This window comes from Diadema setosum, chromosome 19 (assembly GCF_964275005.1).
Source record: "Diadema setosum chromosome 19, eeDiaSeto1, whole genome shotgun sequence".
Taxonomy (NCBI): Eukaryota; Metazoa; Echinodermata; class Echinoidea; order Diadematoida; family Diadematidae; genus Diadema; species Diadema setosum.
The window spans coordinates 35,254,347-35,278,792 of NC_092703.1; the positions used below are offsets into that span (position 1 = coordinate 35,254,347).

Below are 24,446 nucleotides of genomic sequence, written 5' to 3' on the forward strand. Positions count from 1 at the left end.
TGTATGATGGGACAATTACTTGATCAGTTTTTTCAGTGAAATCGGACAGAAGTCAAAGGTCAAAGGTCAAGGTCAAATCCTAAATTTCATCTGTTTACGTGATAACTCAAAAGTGGATGAAGCAGCTTTCACCAAACTTGGTCCAAGGATGACGTATAATGGGACAATTAGTTGAGTAGATTTTAGTGACATTGGCAAGAGGTCAAAGGTCAAAAGGTCAAGGTCAAATGCTAAAAATATTGCTATTTCCCCCATATCTATGCAATGTCCGCATTTATTTTCTTGAAACTTAGTGTAGACATGTACTACTGCGTAAAGATTCTCCAGAGAGAGTTTCATGTCATAAGGTCAAAGGTCAAAAGGTCAAAGGTTAGGTGAAAATGTTGCAATATCACTTTTCTCGCAAATGGTTCAATGTATCTTCATGGAACTTGGTACATATGCCTGTACTGACTGGCAGGGATTATCTAGGGAATGTAGGGGTCATGGGTCAATAGTCAGGGGGTCAAAGGTCAAGGTCAACTCCTCAAAATGTTACTATTTCCCTCATGTACTAGTTTATGCGATGATTGCATTATTAGTTATAAAATTGAATATATATGTACATGTATTACTTAATGGAGATTCTCTTGGAAATTTCCAGGCAGAAGGTCAAAGGTTAAGGGTCAAAGGTCAGGTTTAAATGAAAAAAAAAGATATATATATATTTTTGTTGTTGTTGTTGTTGTACTGTAATTACACTCTTTCTTCATACCTTGAAAATTGTACTCAATGCATAAACTTATAATAAGGTTGGTCAGAAGTCAAGTAAAAAATTTTCAATTCCCCAAATTTGTGTACCTGCACTCTTTAATAGACAATTATAGCAAACCCAGTTCATAGAAAGTAAACATTCAAGATATTTCTGACAAACCTGTCATTTCGATATTTTGCCAGTTATGTGAAACTGTCATCACACATTGTGAAGACATTGTACTATACACCTACTGGGAGAATCATGCATTATGGCGGAGGCATCAGTCGCCATAGCGACATTTCTAGTTGTATCTGTCTCAGAGTTGACTTGTATCAATATATTCTTCAAAGATTGATTCCTTGCAACATTTAGTTTGAAATTGACTTCATTTTGTAAATATTTCTCTTATATTTTCATAGTTCCAAGCATTCCGCTCAACCCCCGTGCTTACACCTTTGAGGAACAAGACATTTTTACAGGACAAGTGAATTACTCTGCAGAATTTCGCTGGACCCAGCCTAGTGATGCCAATGGTATATTGCAAGGCTATAAGATATCCTGGGGATCAGATGAGGATCAGCTTTCTGTGATCACAGTTAATACATCAGATGTGTCAATTATTTCAGCTGCTGGAAGTGAGACTAATACATACTCCTTCTTCAACCTGACAGGAAACAGTACATACTTCTTCCAGGTTAGTATTACAGGTCTGCAATTAATGTATTTTGTATAGATCATTCAAAAGTTTTCAAGAACATGACAACACTTGTGCCATGGGACTATTTCCCAGAATTCAATCAAATATGTCTATTTCTGTTTTAAAACAATGGTAGTAATTTTGTCTTATTTGATATGTTTAAATATGTATATTATAATTGCCAAGTCAAAACATAACGCCATTATTAACACACTCTGTTAAAGTGATTATTTGAAACACATTGAATAAAGACTACTTATTCATTTTACTATCAATTACAGAAAGTACTTTCTTATTGGGTAATCAATTTCTTTTGCTGGTATCTTGAAATATTTGAAATAGGAAGAGAACAGAATAAAGTTCATCTTTCAATTTTATCTTTTCCTTTTGTGTGTTCTACTGATGTATCTAGGTGGAGGGTTTCACTGAAGTAGGAAGTGGGCCAGCCACTGATCCCGTTTCCATAGTTACAGGAGGTAAGATCTGTGATAGTCTCTTAATATTTTGCAGTTAATTAGGAGACTGGGTGATTGTGAAAATATAATGATAATAAAAAACAGACCTTCAGTATTTGAAAGGATGCAAAATCAAGCAGCTCCCTGTGTTGATTGCTCAAGTTTGGAAGAAAATATCTTAATGTGTGAAGTCAATGCACTTGCTTACAAATTATGCACACCCTTGTCAATCTGATACTGTATTAAGGCCTTGTCACACCGAATTCAGTCCACGTCATGGAACCCATTCCTTGGCTCGTACTACATCACATCATCTCCACAGTGATCACATATAAACTGTTGTTGTTACTCTTCCCGCCACCATGGCATGGATAGTCTGAATAGTCACATTGGAGGGATACATAATAATTTTATTGTCACTTTTTTATGCCTCCGCCAACAAAGTGGCCGGAGGCATTATGTTTTCGGGTCGTCCGTCCGTCCGTCCGTCCGTACGTCCGTCCCATTTTGTTTTTGTCGATATCTCAAGAACCGTGTGGTGGTTTTACATCAAACTTGGTATGAGGGTATATCCTGGGGGGATAATACTTTGTTTGGATTTTAGGGTCACGGGGTCAAAGGTCAATGGTCACAGGTTATTTTGTGAAAAAAAAGGTTGAAAATTCATGTTTTTCTCCATATCTCACAAATGGTTCAAGGTATCTTCATGGAACTTAGTATATATGCTTGTTCCAATGGGCAGTGATTATCTAGGGAAGTTGGGGGTCATGGTTCAAAGGTCAGAGGGTCAAAGGTCAAGGTCAACTCCTCAAAATATCACTACTTTCCTTATATTTATGCAATGCCTGAAGTTTTTTTTAAAACTTTATGTATGCATGTATTACCCGATATATATTCTGTGGGAAGCTTCTTGCCAAAAGGTCAAAGGTCAAAAGGTAAAAGGTCAAGTGAAAGTGTTGAATTGCACTTTTTCCTCCATGTCTCAAAAGTAACTCAAGGTATCATCATGAAACTTACATATTTATGCATGTTCAACCTAACAATGATTCTCTTTGGAACTGTGAGGTCAAAGGTCAAAGGCCAGGTTTAGATAATGCTGTTTTCCCATTTGATACTGAAATTATACTTTTTCTCAATACCTTGAAAATTACTCAATGCATAAACTTATGAAAGGGTCAAAAGTCAAGTAAAAATCATCAGTTCCCCAAATACCTGCTTTCTGACATTTTAATCATTCATCCAATTGAACCTAGTTCTAGGAAAGTGGACATTCAGCACATTTGTGGCAACCCTGTCATTTTAATATTTTGCCAATTGTGTGAAACTGTGATCACACATTGTCAAGACATTGTACTATAGACCTATTAGGAGAACCATGCATTATGGCGGAGGCATATCAGTCGCTGTAGCGATATATCTAGTTTTGCCTACATTGTACTTGAAGAGGGCTTGTTCTGTGGCCAAGACCGTAATTTGTGTGCCACATTCTTTAGTTTAAAAACATGTTAATATTTGTTTTTTTCACTCATGTGCTGAAAGGCATTGCAGTCTGACTCTTTCTAAATTTCCACAATAATTTCCCCAAAATAGGTCATACCTCTCGGACTAAAGTACTGTGCTCCATCACTTTGTATAACCCTTCATCTGGTTATGTCTATTCATTTTGTGTCCCTCTCTCCATAGTGTCCACCCCTCCACCCACTCTGGCATTGAGTTCTAGTACTGGTGTCACTCTGAGAGATCTTGATAGTGGAACGTCCACTTCAATCCTTGGTGGAGATACTCCTCTTGCAGCCCTGGCGTACATCGCCAAGGATGACATTTTCTTCTATGTCGAAGAGGATGGAGATGAAATCTATCGTAGTGACACAGAGACTGAGGTAAGACCCACTTGTCTTGTTTTGCAGGATTTATTGAATCTCACTTCAATGTTTAGTATTTTGCTCAAGCTGTAATGTCACAGCTTGAGTATACAATTTCTGTTTTGAAGTCTACTTGTGTAAAGTTTTGAGCTCATGAATGGCTGTATCAGCTGATACCACCAGATAGGCTGGATGTTTACACAACACATTCTACCCATCAATGAAGCATTTTTCTTGGTTGATGGTCTATTAGCTGATGGTCCCTATTGGCTGATGGTCCCTATTGGCTGATGGTCCCTATTGGCTGATGGTCCCTATTAGCTGATGGTCTATTAGCTGATGGTCCCTATTAGCTGATGGTCCCTATTAGCTGATGGTCCCTATTAGCTGATGGTCCCTATTAGCTGATGGTCCCTATTGGCTGATGGTCCCTATTAGCTGATGGTCTATTAGCTGATGGTCCCTATTGGCTGATGGTCCCTATTAGCTGATGGTCCCTATTGGCTGATGGTCCCTATTGGCTGATGGTCCCTATTGGCTGATGGTCCCTATTGGCTGATGGTCCCTATTAGCTGATGGTCTATTAGCTGATGGTCCCTATTAGCTGATGGTCCCTATTAGCTGATGGTCCCTATTAGCTGATGGTCCCTATTAGCTGATGGTCCCTATTAGCTGATGGTCCCTATTAGCTGATGGTCCCTATTGGCTGATGGTCCCTATTGGCTGATGGTCCCTATTGGCTGATGGTCCCTATTGGCTGATGGTCCCTATTGGCTGATGGTCCCTATTGGCTGATGGTCCCTATTGGCTGATGGTCCCTATTGGCTGATGGTCCCTATTGACTGATGGTCCCTTTTGTGTTGCTTAGGTTAAAAATACATATGAAAGTTGGAGACTGCTTTAAATCGCACCTGGTATAAGGGAGATGTATTACAATGCATGTGAATGGTTTGCATTGAAAGGTAGATGAATGTCTTGTAGCAAGGGTCAGGGGCACATATGAAGGTTTCATTGATATTGTAATTGCTTGTTATGATTCTGATTTTTTTCTCCCAGCAAATTGGGAATGTCATGTAGATTTGTAGCATGGCAAGGTGTGTCACTATATGGATTTTGTGAAAACTCTGGAGAAGGTCAAGGGTCAATGGATGTAAATTGTAAAATTTCACCTCTTGCACTTATCCTGTCTATACTCTGTTGTGCTATGACATCGAATGTAGCAGGCTGGTATAGTTTGAAGGGATGATCAAGCTAAAATGTCAGTATGAAGTACTATAACTGATGATCCACAATCACAATCAACAGTCAACATAAAATGCACAATTGTAGTCTGCATGATAATGTTGAATATGTTTAATGCCACTTAAAAGTTGGATGCGATGCTGAAATGAAATGTTACAAGATATTTGAATGAAAAGATTTTGGCAGGAGTTCTGAAAGTTGATACAGTATGTACAGTGTATATACAGTGTGTTTATTACATTTGTGCATAGATATGACTTCAATTACAGTGTAATATTCTGAGGAATGCCATTCACCATACCGGTCTCAAAATAAAGTGGATTTCTGTGTGTCAAATATTCATAAAATTGGATACATGCGTATTAGTGATACATTATTCAATATTGAAATATTAAAGTATGATAGACCATGTTTACTGTTCATTATATGAGAAAGGCATGCTGATATTTGATGTATGAAAATAGCTGCAGTATTGTACCATTTCTCTGGTCATGGATGTGAGCCTGTGTTGACCCACTAAAGACAAGATTAGTTTAGATAGTGACTCTGACCAAGGTCAGATGCTGTGTACTCGCTGTTTTATGAATGAAATATTTTACATTTGAGAGAAGTCTTCAACCTCCATGCTGGGAAGTTGATAATGAATGATGTAGTCTTGGCATTGGATGAGGCTATGTCATGCACTCAGTGTTCTTGTCTTTCAGAAAATGTCATTTTCTGATATCAACTCAGCAGCAACATCCTATCATGAATGTCATATACGTATTCTTTGTGTATCCATTCTAGATTCTGGACCTTGGTGAACAACAAACTCCTAGCCAGTCAAACTTTGTTCTTGATTGGATTTCTCAAACGTTGTACTGGAGTGATACTCAAAGTATCTACAGCTTTGACACCACCCTTCCTCTGTCCTTAGCAGCCATGAAACCACTTTACTCAGCTCCTGACGAGAGTTCCATCGGAGGGGTGGCAGTTATTCCTTTCTCAAGGTCAGATTAGTTTTATTTCTCCTTACATAAAATGCAAACTCAAATCCCATTTTACAGTAGAAATTTGTAAAAAGTTGTTTTTTTCTTTTCTTTTTGTTTGGGATTGGGTGGAGTGGAGAAAACAGAAACTAGTAACTTAATTCCCACATTTAATTTGTTTTGTTTTGTTTTTATTTTGTTTTGTTTTGCTTTTGCTTTTTTAACTGGAAATTGTTACTAAATTTAGCATGCTATACTTAGGACGAGGTGAGTATGAAATTTAAAGACAAATCTATTATGTCTAAGTATCAAACTTGTTTAGTTTACTTGTTTGTGGGGAAAGTGAGCAGATAGAATAACAACATAGAATTTTAACAAGTGCATAACACTGTTTGGTATTTAGGAAGCGTTACATTAAGAATGCATACTTAAAGCATCAGACTGGGAAATAGTTTTAGAAAATTACTGCAGGGATCAGATTAGTTTTTGTTTTGTTTTGTGGGCGCATGTGTGTGTGTGTGTGTGTGTGTGTGTGTGTGTGTGTGTGTGTGTGTGCGTCTGTGACGATTTCATGTATGACTCCAATCTAGGCCTACTGTGATTGTGTATTACAATAAGTTTCTTTACACAGACTTCTATGTAGTATTGCTTGAGAACTCTAAAATGAGTAATATCAATATCATGTGATAGTGGCTCTTAGCTATTTTATGAAATAGCTATGCGTCGCTGCGGTGACAAGACCTCGTATCTACAAAATGTCAAATGTTCAGGAGAGCCAAAAAACATGGCGGCCAAAGCACTATAGCGAATGGGATAGTCTTTCCTTTGACATGCCATGGTGGCTTCATTTTTGGGGTAAGACAGTTGGGATTTGGCCAGGACATCACTTAACCCACTATGTGACCACAGATCCAAAAAAGTCATTTTCACCAAAATTTCAGATACAAGGTCTTGTCACCCCAGCGACGAATGACAGTTTGAACTTGCAAAGTATTATCCAGACTTCAGTCTTACTGCTAGAAATTAATCACATCTCCTATATGATCAAGTTCATTGCTGAGGCAATAACGTTTTGTGTGTTTTTCAGCTTATTGGTTTGGACAGAAGTATCACAGTCTGGCTCAGCTCTGATCTCATCCGACCTGGATGGTGGAAACATTTCACCCATCTTTGATGACATCAACCGAAGAAGACGATCAGCAGAGAACTGTTCCTGTTCCTCTAGTCTTAGTCCTGGTTCTGTCATCGTTGTAGATAGCTCAGAGCCAACAGCAACAAGGATTTATTTCACAGATTCAGCCACAGGTGACTTGTGGGTGTCTGATGATCAAGGATGTCAGTGTCAGCTTCTTTTCACTGCTGCATCACAAGTGAACTCAGGTAAAATCAACTCTCCTGCAAAATTGTTCAGAATTATAGCTTTTCTTCCATTTCCGAAATTTGTCTTGAGGTCTTCTCCACAACCAAATTGTTACCATTGCATTTTTTGACGAGAGCTAAACTAGGTTCCAATTTCTTTCTGTCAAAATACCTCTTTAGAACCTTACTAGGCCAAAGTATAGCCACACAGATCTCCAGGCCTTTTCACTGTAATGATGTGAAGTAAGGTAAGCAAGTAGAAGTGCCAGGGAGTGAGCCATAGCCAATTCACCATCCAGAGGGCCATTGAAGCCCAGGTCTGTGTCCTCAACTATTTTTTTCCCCCTCTTTTGAATTGCAACCAGTATTTCACAATTATTTTGAATCGTGAGCAGCAGTCACTTTCAGAGATCTTGCTAATGTGCTGACATGTCCAGCTTTGACAGGCTTTCCTTTCCGGCATTTGGCAATCTCAGTAACACAAGGGCCATGTCTCCTCTTCCTCAAAGTTTGGAGAAGCACCAGTCCATTGACTCTGAGCTGAGAACTACCCATCGACTACACTTCTATACCTCCCTTAACTGTCTAAAATTATGTGAGACACATTTGCCATTTTACCTCACATATTGAGTCAGTAATTGTTTAAAAGAGAGCAACTTACTCGTCTTTCGAATTTTTTCTTGTAATTCAGGAGATGTCTAGTCATGCAATACAATAACTGCATTTCTGTGCACTTATAGCAGGTTTACATTATTTGATAATTGTGGTGTCCCTATTTCATGCACATGTGAATAATAAAAGTCAAAGTTTGCAGTCACACTACATGTAATGTGTGTTAATGTTGATTGTTCTGTTCATCTCGATATATCGTACACTAAAGGAAAGGAAAGTATCCTTTTGTGAGAAGCTGTTTATAACGCTTTTTTCTTCCTATGAAATTGATTATACAGTTCCCTGTAAAACAGTGCTAAGCTACCTGGACCTTAGCCTTTACAATAATGGTAGGCTAAGTAGCTCGTAAGAACTCTTTACAAAGAGAAGAATTTTGAAATTCCATTTTTCCACAGGTCTACCTCCTGACTCACTCTCTGTGGACACACATCGTGTCTACTGGTCCAATTCTGCTCAGGGCATTGTAGCCAGTGTAGACAAGTGGACTGGTGCAGATTTTACCAGTCAGACTGGGCAAACAGACATCAGTTTTGTCGTGGCATATGGTACCAGTCTTCAGCCGTATCCAGGTATCCTTCTCAACAAGTTTGGCTGTTTTATGATGGTGGTGATGGTTGTGATTGTTGTTGTTGTTGTTGTTATTACAATCATCAATCCCCTTCTCATCATCGTCATTACTGTAATTACAGAATGTGTGTTTGTGACTGACCATGACTTTACATGGAATGAATACTTAATATAAATATTCTCCTGCAATAGATGAAAACATGATATAATTCTGCCATTATAGACTGTACTACTTATCTTAAAAAGTGTTGTATGCAGGATCCAGGTCTAATTTGTTTCCTTATGTATATAGATTAAATTAGGTCATGGTATGCATAACTCTTTTTTTTTTTTTACATGATTGAGCCATGGTGATATCTTTCAGGGGTTTCCCCAAATGATGTTCTCCATCCATTGAGAGGGAGACAAGTCAATGATATTTATAGCCATCTTGGTACAAGTACTTCTCTTTATTACTCATTTACACCAGTGAATACATGAGTACCTCAAATACATGTAAATTCCCCTGCCATATGGATGCTGTTTGCAGCAGAAGTTCAGTTCAGTTCAGTTTTCAGATTCTTCTAACCAAATCAAAAATAACAAAAGTACAAGACATAAATGCAAAAATTCAGGATAATAGTTTCAATAACAGAAATAAAGTGTTCTTTGAATTCATAGCATCAGCAGTGAAGTCCCAGCCATGTGTCATGTGTTATTGTATGTAATCTCTTGACAGACCCAGAATGCTTGTCTCCAGCAGACTACAGCCAGCCTGCAATCTTTGACACCTCAGATGACTCTTCTTTGGCACTAACACTAACACCTGTCACACAATGTCCTGGTGTAAGCACAGCAGCAATCATCTACACTGTGTTCTATGGGATCATTGAGAGTGAGAATTCTGAGCTTAATTGCAGCTCACTCAACCTGACATGTGTCTCTAAGGTAAAATTATGATTACCTTCATGAAACCTATCCTAATACGCTGTGATAATTTTATGTTTTGATAAATAATAATAGTGAGACTCTTTTAAAGCGCACATTTCTACCTATTCATGTTCAATGATTATTTGCCTGTCAAATTCTCAGATCTCACCAAAATTAAGTGTGCCATCATACCTCATCTAAAAAATATTTTACAATATAAGACTAATTATGTCTTAGAAGTATATACACTTGTACATTGTACATGTATTGTTTGAAATGATTTGTATTGTTAGTATCAAGTATCATATGATGTGGGAATAACTGCTGAACTTTATTGTCTGGCTGAGGGCACCTCAAGGAAGAAACCATTCCCCAGGGAACTGTGCAAAGTGCATTGGTACTGCTTCTTCTACAAAGTTGATGGTGCGCACAGCTCAGTGTATATCATAGGTCAGCTGAATGTCATAGAGTCCCATCCATACTTACTTTTTATCCTGTCTGTTCTGTGTGGTCAGAGCATTTGGTTTTAAGTAACTTGGTTTTGTGTGTGACAGAGTTGTTATTTTAGGCTGAATTAGAGGAGTAACGAGATGAAATATCGATATAGGTTAATTTACTTAACTTTTAATATCAGTTGAGTTTATCTTTGTGCTGATACGTAGACTTCTTCATGCTGGTTGATAAGTGTACTTATGAAAACAAACAAGATCCGGACTAAATGATGTGTTCTTTCTTTCACCAGGAGACTATGGAATCTATTGTTAGGATAGAGAACCTCAAGTCATATTCTTTTTATGTCACTCAAGTGTCTGCCAGAAATTTTTACTCCGTTGGGTCTCCCAGTCTCGGTCCTTCAGAAATCTTCAGAACGAGTCCTGGAGGTGAGTCAAACAGTAACTCTCTCAAACCACTTGTAGGTTTTAGTTTTTACATCATAAGGGCTATAGTCTTGGAAGCAAGACACATTTCTGTAATCCCTATTTGAATATTTCCCCCCCCCCCCCCTCTCTCTCTCTCTCTCTCTCTTTATTTTCAATTATTTCCATATGACTCCCACGCTGTCCTTTCATTCTATGTGACTGTGCCAAAATACTCAAAACCTTGATTAATTGTGAAATGACCATTCCTATCCCAGCAAATTGAATCTTATCCATAACATATGAAAATTCCATGATAAAAGAGGATAGTGAAAATGATTGTTGCTCATTGTAAAACAGAGTTTATGGTTGAGTTAGATGCAAGGCTTTTGTAGAAGATAAAAAGATATTCACTGGTCAAACTGATACCACCCAAACTCCAGACCCCTCCCCAGCCAGGGATGTTGATGTTCAGGTTCTGACTCCATTTGAGGTGAACGTCTCTTGGCTCCTACCTGTGGAGGTCAATGGTCCCCTTGATGAGCTGGAGTTTAGAGTTTCCTACTCTACAGACAACCAGTACTTTAAGACACAGACAAGTGATACTGTGTCAGATGGAGATGGACAATACTCAGTGCTGATTGGTGGACTGTCTGGGGCTACACAGTATTCATTTACAGTAAGTAAGACAGAGATCAACGAGTAGAGGAATTCAGTTTAATTCAGTAGTAAGGAAGCCAAAAGATGCAACAAAATCATGTTTGTCTGGAAATTTTTGCTCTTTTCAATACTGAAATGGGTACTCAATTATTCGGTAAACAATACACTTTAGGTAAAAAATAACACATACTGAAATAGTTTGTTCAGGCAGTATGTCAGTTTAGTTGAGTACCTGATAAATCATTACCCGTTTGCGTAGAGATTGCTAAATTACTATTCAAAATCTTTAATTCTTAATGAGTTAACTTCTTTCTTGTCAATTTGAGATACATTGTAGACAATGTATGCTATTAAACAGGCTAAAAAACAAACAAAAAATAGATAGAAAATGTAGGCTATTTTTAATCATAACTTCAAGAATATTCCTTATTATGCAATTAGTAAGATATCATTGGAAATGTTTTATTTCGCCTTATCCGATGACAGACTTTACTTTAGAATGTTTTAAAATGACTCTTCACCCCCCCCCCCCCTCTTTTTTGCAATCAAACTCTTCATTTGTAATGCGGGCAAATTTTCATTTGAATCATGCAAGTAAGATGATTGGTGGTTCTCTTTGCCTTGTTTATCAGGTGGAATCATTGCAAATCTCTCGTCCTGAAGATAGCTTTACTCCTAGCAACATCAGTGAAGAGACGACTTTCCAACCTCCAGCCATGGTCCAGCTAGTCTCTTCTACCAGTCAAACCTTACTTGTGACATGGACTGCCCCCAGTGACAGCAGTGCTGCATTTCACTGGATAAGATACAAACAGGTAGGCCAATGAATAAAGTCCGTGAGTCTTTAAGTCTGGTAGTCTAGTGCATGGAGTCAGTCAGTCTTACATGTACATGTATGTCTTGTTGGCCAGCGGATGGAGTCAGTCACTTTTAATTGATTTCACAATGTAGGTTAGACATTCTGATTAGAGTTTATCAGTAGATTGAGGTCTTTGTCTGTCTGTATCCCATATTTTTAGCAGACCGCTGGAGAATGGCAAGAAGCCTTGAGTGGTAACACCACATCAGGCGTTGTATACAGTGTGACCATTGGTGAAGGGGAGTCAGACCCACTCACTCCATTCACAGACTATGAGGTACGGACTGATCTTCTTTACACATCTGGAATGGAGTACACTTACAGCAGCAGTGATGAGATTCTGACTGTACAAACTGATGGTGAGTGTGATAGATATTACATTTGTATTGCATTGTCATTAGTTATAACTGAGAGAGAGATATTCATGTGAATGTTCCTTAGAATTTATATTGTACATGCACAAAGGAAAAGAATATGTGTGGTGTCTGGAATTGTATGTACATGTATTACATGTTTTGGGAAGATCCATGAGAATACATAAAAGTCTAACTCTACAAATTGTTTTGCCATCAAGTTAACAAGTATTTCTGAAATGTCTTCTCTTTAAACTGTTGAATGATTTTCTATTCCAGCTTCTGGACCTGATGCACCAGGTGTACCTACAGTATCAGAGACAGGGATAGGAACTGGAACCTTTGTTGTCCAGTGGTCAGAACCAGTTGCCAATGGACCTGGAATTCTGGAATATAAACTGGAAGCTAGGTATGACTGTCATTGTCAAGAAGTACTGTATGTTGAATTCTGCTTACATTGTGAAAGAGTGTGCTACATGTATGTAATGAATGATGTCTTTCAAAGACCACTTGATAGAATCTGGCAAAAACAAAGCATCTTATAATTGCTCGAAATCTGGTTTAGATATTAGCATATTGTTCAAACATCAATAATGAGAACCTGAATTGTGAATATTAAAATTTCCTCAGTTGAGTGCACCCAATAACATAGCACAGTACTTAAAATGAAATGTTTGAGTGTTTTTTTCATGGACAGCATTGTCCTCATAATATGGCTGGAGATACTGTATGTTACATACTTGATATCACCAACCTTCATCAACTCGACATGCAATCATTGTGTGCTCAAGACCACAGTTTACTTCCATTCTGATTTGTCTCCATTTTTTCATACCCTCAGTACAACTGTCTTAAGTTCTGCTTCATTTTTGTAACATTTGTACACATGATGTGTTTACCACAGGGCCTTGTCCATTGGAGAGTGGGAAGAAGTCTATTTAGGCCCTGAGAGATCCTGGATCGTTGTTGGCCTTGCTACAGGAGACACCTACACCTTCAGGGTCTCCGCTAGAAATGACGTTGCTGAGGGACCGTTTAGCCCTATCAGTGAAGGAACTGCCTTACCCAATCCAAACAGTTAGTAAAGAAGCCTTTATACAATGTGTCCATATGTCAGTATCAAGATGAAAATATAGCAAAGACCAAGGGCTGACAAGATGACTTTTGTTCCATTGACGAGATTTAACTTTACTTTTACGTATAGTGCATCTGTTTTTCTTGTTTTCTTCTGCAGAAAAGGACGTTTTTTATTTATCCATTTTCTAACTCTTTTTGGGCCACGTTCGCATGCCCAACTCGTTTGACAGCGTGCCAAGTCTGCATATTCTGCTCAAAAATTCACCCAACCAATTAATAAATCGCAATATGTCACAGTACCATGAAAGCATTTCTCGTGATGTAATTCTTGTTGCATGTAGCTTGCACTTTATGTGGTGATTGATTTAAATCAAGCGGTGTTCCTTACTCTATCTGCGAGTGAATTCTTTAGTTTCTGTCACTCTTTTGTGTGCAAAAGTTCTGCCTCTACAAAAATGTCACTACTGGTCATATGAAAGAAGAGCAAATATACATTAGTCACACAATTTACATCAAAACAAAGCCTGGCATTTTGTACAATTTTGTTCTTAACATGTCGAGAGTAACAAAAATCTGTAAAAGTTACATTGATTTGAAGCACAGATTATTTTCCCAAAGCATGACAATGTTGCTGTCTCAGAATAATGTGGCACACATGGGGTTTCCTTCATCGTACACAGGGGGTTTACACCACAGCACATAAAGAGTTAAAGGTTGACACCAGCACATAATGGAATTACTTTCAATATTGATTTTCATTAGCAGTAAACATGAGCAAATACCGTACTTTTTTTCTCTAAGTGCAGGGAAGTAATCTTACTCCATTATCATGTTTACTTTCAGATAATAGCACCACATTCATCATCATTGGAGCTGTGGTAGCTGTGCTGGTCATTGTAGCCATAGTAGTCATCGTCCTTGGTAAGTATTGAATGCCTTGGAATTACCCAACATGACTTCTTATGGGTGGTCTGCCACTTGTATGGTGTTTAACTGCTTTTCATATATTGATTGTGTGTATATGTGTTTATTTCAGTTTGCTGCCACCGAATGCAAGATTCCAAAGCTGGGGCCATTTTCCAAGAAGACGTTGAGCTTGCTCAACTTAGAAGCTACCCCAACACCCTTATACGCCAGGATAATTCAAACTATGCTGTCATGTAAGTACTTTTGACTTCAGTTGCATGGAAAGATGTGTACTGAGGGCTATTGAGACACTGATTACATTGAGTGCTATACTATGGTGCATGCTTTCAGTTTCTGAAATAAGGAATAAGGTCATGATATTTACACTCATACATATCTACGTACATACATGCACAAACACACAATATTACTGTCCATTTGATATCAAAAGAATACATTTTGGGCTCTGTCTTGAGAAAAAAAAAAGAAAGATTACTTATTTTATTAAGTGAAGTCAGAAGTAAAGTTGACTTGATGCCAAAACTTGATTTGTACAAAGACCATGAACTACATGTATTCAGGTTTGTGGATTAACTTTAACACTTTTTGCACTCTGTCATGAGGACTGTTGCAATAATTATGAAAGTTTTATGATTGGTGACCAAGAGATATTAAAATAGTTCTCTTATGATTTGGATTTGATATGACAACTGTAAATGTAGTGTACGTAACAACCATCTTAATGAAACTCTTCCATAACCCCGACATGTAATTCTATATCAATCTGTTGTAAACTCCTTGGTGTGAATTTGTTGAGACTGAATGTATTGAAATCTCTGTGTGTTCTCTGCTAATCCTCTGTGATCCAGGCATGATGGCAAAGAGGTACTTCTTCCAATCTTTCCAAGAGAACGTCTCAAGCTGATCACCTTCCTTGGAAGCGGAGCTTTTGGGGAAGTCTTTGAAGGCAGTGCCCTGGACATCCTAGGCAGTGGAAGTGGGGAGTCCAGAGTGGCTGTGAAGGTGGGTGTGGTAGGGAGTCCAGAGTGGCTGTGAAGGTGGGTGTGGTAGGGAGTCCAGAGTGGCTGTGAAGGTGGGTGTGGTAGGGAGTCCAGAGTGGCTGTGAAGGTGGGTGTGGTAGGGAGTCTAGAGTGGCTGTAAAGGTGGGTGTGGTAGGGAGTCTAGAGTGGCTGTGGAGGTGGGTGTGGTAGGGAGTCTAGAGTGGCTGTGAAGGTGGGTGTGGTAGGGAAGGCTGTCAGATGGTAAAACGGTCTATCTCGAAAATTGCTGTTCTGAGAAAAATGACTTTAAAGTTTAGAGGTTTGAGCTTTTTTAGGAGATGGGTATGATGCATTTTTAGCAATGGGACAAGAAGAAGCATATTAAACACTGATAACTGAAGAATTTTGTGCTTATTTGGGGTTTTAATTATAAAATAAATGAGATTTTTGTGCAGATAGACTGTTTAACCACAGCACATGTATACACTCCCGCTACACATCATAAGATGGTAAAATGGTCTATCTTCTAGATAGACCACAACACTATGTAAACTGGTCTAACTCGAAGATAGACCATTTTACCATCTGACAGCGATGATTTAAAAAATCTCAGTTAATAAGGTTACATGGTTTATGTAAAAGATAGCTCGTTTTACCTCCAAACAATATTACCGACAATGGGCTAACTCAAAGATAGACTTTTTTACCTTCAAATCTGAAGGAAAAACACAAAAAAGTACCAAGATAGCGGAAATTATCTTTAAAACAAGACATGATGGGATTTTCTTGAAAGCACCATTGGAAAGAGCACCCTCACATGTCCCGGAAAGTGGATTTACCTCAAAAAGTCAAATTTTCGAGTTAGACCGTTTTACCATCTGACGGCCGGGGAGTCCAGAGTGGCTGTGAAGGTGGGTGTGGTAGGAAGTCCAGAGTGGCTGTGAAGGTGGGTGTGGTAGGGAGTCCAGAGTGGCTGTGAAGGTGGGTGTGGTAGGGAGTCCAGAGTGGCTGTGAAGGTGGGTGTGGTAGGGAGTCTAGAGTGCCTGTGAAGGTGGGTGTGGTAGGGAGTCCAGAGTGGCTGTGAAGGTGGGTGTGGTAGGGAGTCTAGAGTGGCTGTGAAGGTGGGTGTGGTAGGGAGTCCAGAGTGGCTGTGAAGGTGGGTGTGGTAGGGAGTCTAGAGTGCCTGTGAAGGTGGGTGTGGTAGGGAGTCCAGAGTGGCTGTGAAGGTGGGTGTGGTAGGGAGTCCAGAGTGGCTGTGAAGGTGGGTGTGGTAGGAAGTCCAAAGTGGCTGTGAAGGTGGGTGTGGTAGGGAGTCCAGAGTGCCTGTGAAGGTGGGTGTGGTAGGGAGTCCAGAGTGGCTGTGAATGGTGGGTGTGGTAGGAAGTCCAGAGTGACTGTGAATGGTGGGTGTCGTAGGGAGTCCAGAGTGGCTGTGAAGGTGGGTGTGGTAGGGAGTCTAGAGTGTCACTGAAGGTGGGTGTGGTAGGAAGTCTAGAGTGGCTGTAAAGGTGGGTGTAGAAGGGAGTCTAGAGTGTCACTGAAGGTGGGTATAGTAGGGATTCTAGAGTGTCTGTGAAGGCGGGTGTGGTAGGGAGACTAGAGTGGTTGTGAAGGTGGGTATGGTAGGGAGTGCAGAGTGGCTTTGAAGTTGGGTGTGGTATGGAGTCTAGATTGGCTGTGAAGGTGGCTGTGGTAGGATGTGGTAGGGAGTCCAGAGTCCGCTTCATTCAAGTTTTGTCCATTGTGTCACCTGGTGTAACTGCTAATAACAGATTAGGGCTAACACATTTTCACTTATATATGGTATTACCTTTGCACCGAACCAAGGATTTCAAAGTGTTCAACATAAAAGAAACTTAACAATTGTATGTTTTATCGATACATACACTTCATAAAAGCAACAGTTTTATGATTACATACATCTGTTAAAAGATACAGCTGTATTATCTTTTCTTCATGTATCTCTGTTTTCTCCTCATGTCTTCTTTTTTTTTTAATGAATGATCAGACTCTGCGTAAAGGAGCAACAGACCAGGAGAAGGATGAATTTTTGAAGGAAGCTACAATCATGGGGTAAGTTTCCTGTCTGATGTCCACACATTTCTTGTGTACACCAAATGTGAGTGGTGTATGTGCATGGCCTGAGTCTTTCTAACTGATATACATCACTCGTTTTTGTATGCTGACTTAGACTGTGTGTACCAGAATTCATATTTGTATGAAGCTTAATGTTGGAAGTGTTGAGAGCATTTATTAGGCAGTCTTCGCATCCTCAGCACGGATGTAGAATTTGCGGTCCATGTGCAAAAATCGACACGTTACTATAGTAACAGCGGGAAGCCTGCCGTAGCGTAGAAATCTGGAACGGGTCTTGCCCAGATTTATGTTGGTCGCAACGAGGCCGGACACAGAATCAACAACCAATCAGCACGCTTGTAGCAGTGTAGACACCACGCATGGCGCGCATGATTGAATCACATGTGCATTGCGAACCTCTATGTTCAGATCCAGGTTCCATTGTCTCTAACCGGATGGTTTGGCCTTATAATCACAATGGATTCGACCAATTTTCAGAGCTCTTTGGTGATTTTTTTAAAACTATAAGTATGGGTATAATTAAGATGAAAATGCTATACCGTAATATGAATTTGAATGAGTAATTGTTAAACTTTGTAGTAACTATGAGGAGCTTAACAACATCGAAGAACAAGGTTCGCCGCTCGTGAGTGTGAATGCAAATTTGTGTTAAAGGGATAGTACAGTATTGGTGGAGAGGAGAATAGGGCTTTTAAATTTTTGCGAGATACCAAGAAAACACTTATGATGTAGTACAGAGCATACCATTTTAAGAGGAATTCAAAGTTTATTGGGTGAAAATCTGGTTTGGAATGACTGAAACATCCAAAAATAAAGTAAAACAAAGCGATCCTTACAAAGTGTGGGTCCCACACTTTATTAGAATTGCTCTTTTTTGGATATCTCAGCCATTTCAAAACCATTTTTTATCAAATAAACGTTGAATTCCTCATAGAATTACATGCTCTTTCATATTTCATATGAGATTTCTCATTATCTCACCTAAAAATGTTAGAAACCTGAAATTAGGTCTCAACCAGAACTGTACGATCCCTTTAACTCCTTAGACCTTAGTCCTTGACCTTGGTATTTTCTAACTTGCTATTTTCTGTGAAATTGTGTCCTGGCCCCGTTTCATATAGAGAGTTGTGATTAATCAAGCACATCAGACAAATGTCAGAAGCTTTTGCAGCGCAGAAGAATATATGTCTATAGGTTTTGCGCTTTATAAAATTGATATATTGATATATATATTAATCGCAAGTTCAATACCATGATACAAACTACACAGTGTGTACGTACAACTACTACAAGTATGGTTGGCAGTCTACGTACGTCCACGTTCAGCAAATCAGCAAAACCACTTAGTAGGGAGTGTTCTTTGAGCACGGCAGACATAGCAGGAGATCGCTCCCACATCGTTGAAACCCCCGTACTTTGCTGAGCGAAAACACGCTAATGTCTTGCTGTAGAGAAAACCAACCCCACACCATTTTGTTTCTAGCCATTAAGAATCTTACTGTCAGAAAAATCATGTCTGACTCATGGTCTGCGCTTTGTTTTACTGTTTACTTTCACAGAAAATTCAAGCATCCTAACATTGTGTCTCTGATGGGAGTATGTCTTGACAACGACCCTCAGTACATCATTCTTGAATTGATGGAAGGTGGTGACCTCCTGTCTTACATTCGAGCAGCAAGGGCGCCCTCACCAGAAAAAAGTAAAATTACTCTTCAAGACCAAATGGATATCATTTATGACGTTGTCAAGGGGTGTGAACATTTGGAGGAACTACACTTTGTTCACAGGTCAGTGCCTTGGTGGTCATTACTTATTTGGTCACTAACTGAATGACCACATAAACCAGCCAGAAATTGGATTTCCTTCCTGTTTATGAGATTACATGCAAGTTGTCAAAGGCAGCCTCGAGAGATCATGATTACTGGTAAACTGAGTGCCAAAGTGTGAAGCCTGCTGTCTGAATGAAAAAGGGTGTGTACAGTTCTGATCGGGGTGTAGATTTAGCTTTTAACATTTTGCGAGATATTCAGAAACCACTCTATAAGATGTCAAAGAGCATGCAGTTATAAGGGGTATCAAAAGTTTATTCGATGAAAATCGGTTTTGAAATGGCTGAGATATCCAAAAACAAAGTGAAACAAAGAGATCCTAATAAAGTTGGGGCATGTCGCCTTTTATTATTAGCACTTTTTTTGATATCTCAGCCATTTGAAAACCAATTTTCATCAAATAAACGTTGAATCCTTCCTAAAATTACATGCTCTTTCATATTTCATGGGAGGCTTTTCATTATCTCACTTAGGAATGTTCAAAATATGAATCCCTACCTCAACCAGTACTGTACAGTCCCTTTAAGCTTTGGACATTAAAGCTTGTCACTTGAAAACTTGACTAAAATTAGCACTTCACAGTTCTGCTGAACTCAGCAGCACTCTGATTTAACTCTTCTTCTTTTTTTCTTTTTTTGAGGGAAATCTGTCCACAGAAAGCTTGATTAAATTGGGTGCCAGGCAGCAGCACTGCCCTTAGAGATCCTGATTTAATATCAATGCTGATTACTGATCCAAACCGATTCAGATTTCTTAGGCAATTCATTGTTAAGCAGCAATGGTAGCTCAGAGATATAAATGTCCCAAGAAATCTCATGAAATCTCATTTTTCCCTTGTTTTCTTTGTTCAGAGATCTTGCTGCAAGAAACTGTCTTGTGTCCACCAAGACATATGACCCTCAAGTAAGGGTAGTGAAGATAGGAGATTTTGGTTTGGCTCGTGACATCTACAAGAATGATTACTATCGTAAAGAAGGCGAGGGCCTCCTTCCAGTACGCTGGATGTCACCAGAGGGTTTAATGGATGGATACTTCAGCATACAGTCAGATGTCTGGTATGTCTTTCCTTGTTTCTTTCTCTTTCTATGTCTGTAATGTTTCCTGTTCTCATTTTGCTTATCACAGTACTCACTTAATAATCACGAGTCTTTTAGCTGGAATCTCTTTTAGCAGGAACCCCATTAGAGTGCTACAAAATTCACTGTTAAAAACTTTTTGTGTGTAGACTGTACTATTGTCACAACTCAACTGAAATCACAAACTGCTTTATGAAAACATATTTTGCCTAACCTTTTCTTTTTTTGCCCTCATTGAAGTCTTAGATGTTGACTTAACCCATTGTTAAAACTGCAGGGATTTCATTTTATTACCAATTAAATGGTTGTTTTCATACCAATTATGGACAGATTCTGTTTTGATCAGTAGGATGTAGTTTGTGGGACTACACACAGGGATGCCAGTTTTTTGGCAAAAGCCTGAATTCAGGCGATCAGGCTTCTTCATGTACAAAGTAGTTTCATGTAGATGTATTTTAGGCCCTCTCATTCATTCTAACTGTATACAGTGGGTAGAATTATGTTGACAGTCACGTCAAGTGCTGTCGGCTTCTACTCATACCATACGTGCAGTTCAGTACACACTTCTGGGTCATGGAAACTGTGATTTGATATGCATTGTGAAATCAGAAGAGGATTGTTATGCACCATAAATGAATAAAGCTGTTCCAGGGATGAATTTCCCCAACCTTGAGATTGCTGTGTCATTCTTTATTGCCATTTAAATAATCATAATGTCATATTGTTGCCATGGAAAGTTAGGGATGTTAATCTAACTTGATGTGTGGCTTTGCATAAATAATGCCCACTGACTTTTTTCATGTGAAGTGATTTTTGAGGGCCAATACTAGCTTCCATTTAGAGTGGGATCCCCTAGTAAACGGGAGAAGAGTTTTTCTTCTGACCCCTCCTGATTTGAAGGGGGCCACTATATTCTGCAAAAAGGGGTGAATGCCTCTGTGAACACAATTCTCTTTTATTCATAATAAAAAGACCAAACTGATTCACACTGCATTGTCAACCATGACCCCTAACCCTTATTCTACTCATCTGGATGGATCTAGACCAGCATATGCTGAGCATAATAAAATGCTGAACTATTAAAGTACTGCTTGCTGCTAAAAGTGAATGCTAAATTGGTTGATAGGATGATATGTTATTTGTGAAATGTAGCAGTGACAGTTGGGTGACTTATCGAAGCAGGTTTTTTTAATTTGTAATGCTTTAAATGTTGTTTTGTTATCATAGGGCTTTTGGTGTCCTCGTATGGGAAATAATGTCTCGGGGTCAACAGCCGTATCCAGCCAGATCCAACGTAGAAGTCTTGCGATTCGTGGAAGCTGGAGGTAGACTTGAACAGCCAGAGAATTGTCCTGATGATGTGTGAGTAAAATAAGCAGTGATTTGTTGCTATTGATTTGTATAATCTTTCATGTTCTTTGTTTTATCATTTCCATCTGCTGATTTTAGTCATGAGAGACAGAAGGTGTTTGGGCAAAGTTGAGAGACACAGAGAGAGAGAGAGAGAGAGAGAGAGAGAGAGAGAGAATCCAGGCTGTCATGAAATTTTGGTCTGTCTCCACAGAACAATTTGAAGTCAAGCTTTGAGAGAAGACACATAATTGTGTGTTTATTCTGTTGTTGAGAAGAGACAATGTCTCCTAAATGCTCATCTTTTTATGACGAAAAAGTGACGATATAGACTGAGTTATTATGAGTCACCTTATTCTGTATCACCAGGCTGTGTGTGCAAGGTGACCCCTGCCTGCCAAATTCAGAGAAGTCTAGCATGGCTTGCTTGAGGTGTTGAAAAGCATCATTATGTTTAATAGGAGAGACATATGAGATAGTTGTATTAGTTCTTGATCTGACAGGGCCTAACGTTTAGCAACTTTTCTTTTTTCTTAAAGCTATGAGATGATGAGAATGTGTTGGGCAAAACTGACCGAGGATCGTCCTTCCTTTAAGATGCTGAGAGAAATGGTGTATGACCTGAGAAGAAAGTCTGGTGTTCCCAGAGGAGAACACAACTTTGGATTTCAAGGTTAGTTTTATACAAGTTGCTTATTATCACAGAATGGTAAGCTTGATGTTGGACTGCAAAGTAAGGTGAAGTTAAGTCCTGAAAAAAAAAAGAAAGTTGAGAAATCCTTGTTAAAATGCTGCTTTAGGTAGAGAGGTTCGAAAGTGTACAAATCAGGATGGGTAGGTGACAATCAAGCATTTTGATGTATCAAAAAAAAAGTCTTTTGATGAGATAACCTATGAGGAGATAAGGATGATGAAGGGATAAAAGGTAAACTTCTATTTAAGAGTAGAGCTTTCACAAGGGCTGAAATGAATACCCATAAGCAAATGAAGGAGACAGTAATCATATTTGTGTAGAGAGGTTTTGAACGTTCTGATGAAATGGAACTTGTGTCAAACTAAGCTGTGAACCATGTTAGGAATCCTGCCATGTCAAGTTGCCCTTTGCTTTCAATGGAGATCATTAGCCATATACATAGAGCTGTGAAATCTAATCAAATGAGCAATAGAATTATTTCATTAGGGAAGAAATGCATTGTGATGTGTACAAATTTATTTTGTTAAATTACATACGGAAATTTATTTGCATGAAGGTTCAATGGTAAAGCTCATAGAAGTACTCTCTGAGTTGGGGTTAGCATGTTACCCACTATACTTTACCATTTGGTCCTATGTTGCCTTATTGTCATGTCACAACTAGATATGGTGTGAATGGATGCTAAACTGCACTCATTTTATTCTCACAGGAAATTATTGACTGCTTTTTGTTATGTATTAAAGTCAATGAGAATCTGTCATGCCATCATGGTGTTGTTAACATAGTTCTTGTGTATGCTGCCCCCTACAGGTGACGGTAAGGTGAATTATTCTCATCTGAAAGAAATTCCGCCAGAGATGGAAGATTACCTTCTTCCTATGGACAGTAAGGGAGACATCAAGAAACCTCCTACACTCCAACTACCACCTGACATTGACTATGATGCTGCTGATAAGAAGCATGAGGAAGAATCCAAGAAAGTGAAGAGGAAAGGGAGTAGGCTGACAAGAAGTCCCTTCAGTAGTCTGCGAGGCCACTTGCCTGGAGCTAGTAGTGAAGCCACTCGACCACGCCTTGAAGCAGCTCTTCAAGATCTTGCCAGCAACAAAGAGAAAGCAAGAGAAATTGATGATGAACGCTACTTGAAGTATCCTGTTGGATCGGTGAGTAAGGCCACAGGGGCAAACCTGGCTGGTGATCCCCCATCTAATGAAACCAACTCTACTCACCGTACACCTCCTGGTATGGATGAAGGCAATGGTGCCAGTCTGGACATAGATGGCGCTGTTGGATATTCACCCGGTGCTCCTCCTCCTGGGGACTCCCCTAACAGGACTGATCAAGCCAATTACGCCCAGCCAAGAAAGCGGCATCCTAATCCATTCCGAGCCAATTCAATGGAGGAACTTGATGGTTATGACAACATTCACTTTGGAGCTAAAGCCACTTCACCTGGAGGTATCTCAGCCACTGATTATGCTAATGTCTGAAGACTGCTGGAGTACTCTTGGTAGTTGAAGTTCAGTCATCAGCAACCTTCCTTCCTTTTGGTGATAAAACATTTTGCTGAAGCATATTTGAACTGCATTATGCAAAAAGTTTGACTGCAGTGGTTTGAGGGAGCTGTATTAGATACTGTTTTACACTTTGTTAACCTTTTTCTTATACAGTATGTCCCAACAAAAATTACAATCAGATTTTAGCATTGATAACACCCAATATGATTAAATTGTCTAAATGCTACTTCAGGGTCTTAAAACATAACATTATTTTGCAGAATGCCCCAATCGATTTGGTTAAGCAGTCACAGAGAAATGTGGATTGTTGTAAAGCATGTCATGAGTCTGATTCTTTTAAGTTTAGCACTTTGATGATCTTGTGTGTGAATACAATAGACAGAACTTGTAGGGAAGAGATTCCCAACATCCTCTACAAAATTCCTCATTTCTCTTTGACCACTGAAGCATATCAAATGGGGTTTTCTGTAAGATGTGGGCAATGAGTTATAGTTCCATACTATGAATTTGTATTTAGATTGATTCAATATTTCTAAAGATATCATTGCGGAGGGTCCTGTTATTTTTTTTTTTGACATACGGTAATTATGGCCAAAATAGTCTGAGATACTTCTGTAGATGTTAAAAGGAACCAATATTCTGTGTACATTTTCCCATACTGAATCATATTACACACATTAAGTTATGTAGTATGTTTTAGATA

The 24,446-nt window shown here is 39.0% G+C and overlaps 1 protein-coding gene across 1 annotated transcript in view; it reads left to right on the forward strand.

Annotated features, from left to right (window-relative positions):
- Positions 1-24,040, forward strand: part of LOC140242661 (proto-oncogene tyrosine-protein kinase ROS-like) — a 77,827-nt gene extending 53,787 nt beyond the window's left edge. The window contains exons 21-42 of the mRNA XM_072322418.1: positions 1,156-1,430; positions 1,846-1,909; positions 3,572-3,768; positions 5,779-5,981; positions 7,048-7,340; positions 8,387-8,560; positions 9,277-9,476; positions 10,210-10,348; positions 10,768-11,003; positions 11,617-11,799; positions 12,004-12,202; positions 12,476-12,605; positions 13,101-13,273; positions 14,117-14,194; positions 14,310-14,433; positions 15,049-15,202; positions 17,189-17,253; positions 18,837-19,064; positions 19,958-20,161; positions 21,410-21,544; positions 22,072-22,205; positions 23,037-24,040. Of these exons, the coding sequence (XP_072178519.1) occupies positions 1,156-1,430; positions 1,846-1,909; positions 3,572-3,768; positions 5,779-5,981; positions 7,048-7,340; positions 8,387-8,560; positions 9,277-9,476; positions 10,210-10,348; positions 10,768-11,003; positions 11,617-11,799; positions 12,004-12,202; positions 12,476-12,605; positions 13,101-13,273; positions 14,117-14,194; positions 14,310-14,433; positions 15,049-15,202; positions 17,189-17,253; positions 18,837-19,064; positions 19,958-20,161; positions 21,410-21,544; positions 22,072-22,205; positions 23,037-23,716 (4,268 nt within the window). The 3' untranslated portion in view covers positions 23,717-24,040. The remainder of the gene's footprint in view (positions 1-1,155; positions 1,431-1,845; positions 1,910-3,571; positions 3,769-5,778; positions 5,982-7,047; positions 7,341-8,386; positions 8,561-9,276; positions 9,477-10,209; positions 10,349-10,767; positions 11,004-11,616; positions 11,800-12,003; positions 12,203-12,475; positions 12,606-13,100; positions 13,274-14,116; positions 14,195-14,309; positions 14,434-15,048; positions 15,203-17,188; positions 17,254-18,836; positions 19,065-19,957; positions 20,162-21,409; positions 21,545-22,071; positions 22,206-23,036) is intronic.
- The last annotated feature ends 406 nt before the right edge of the window (positions 24,041-24,446 follow it).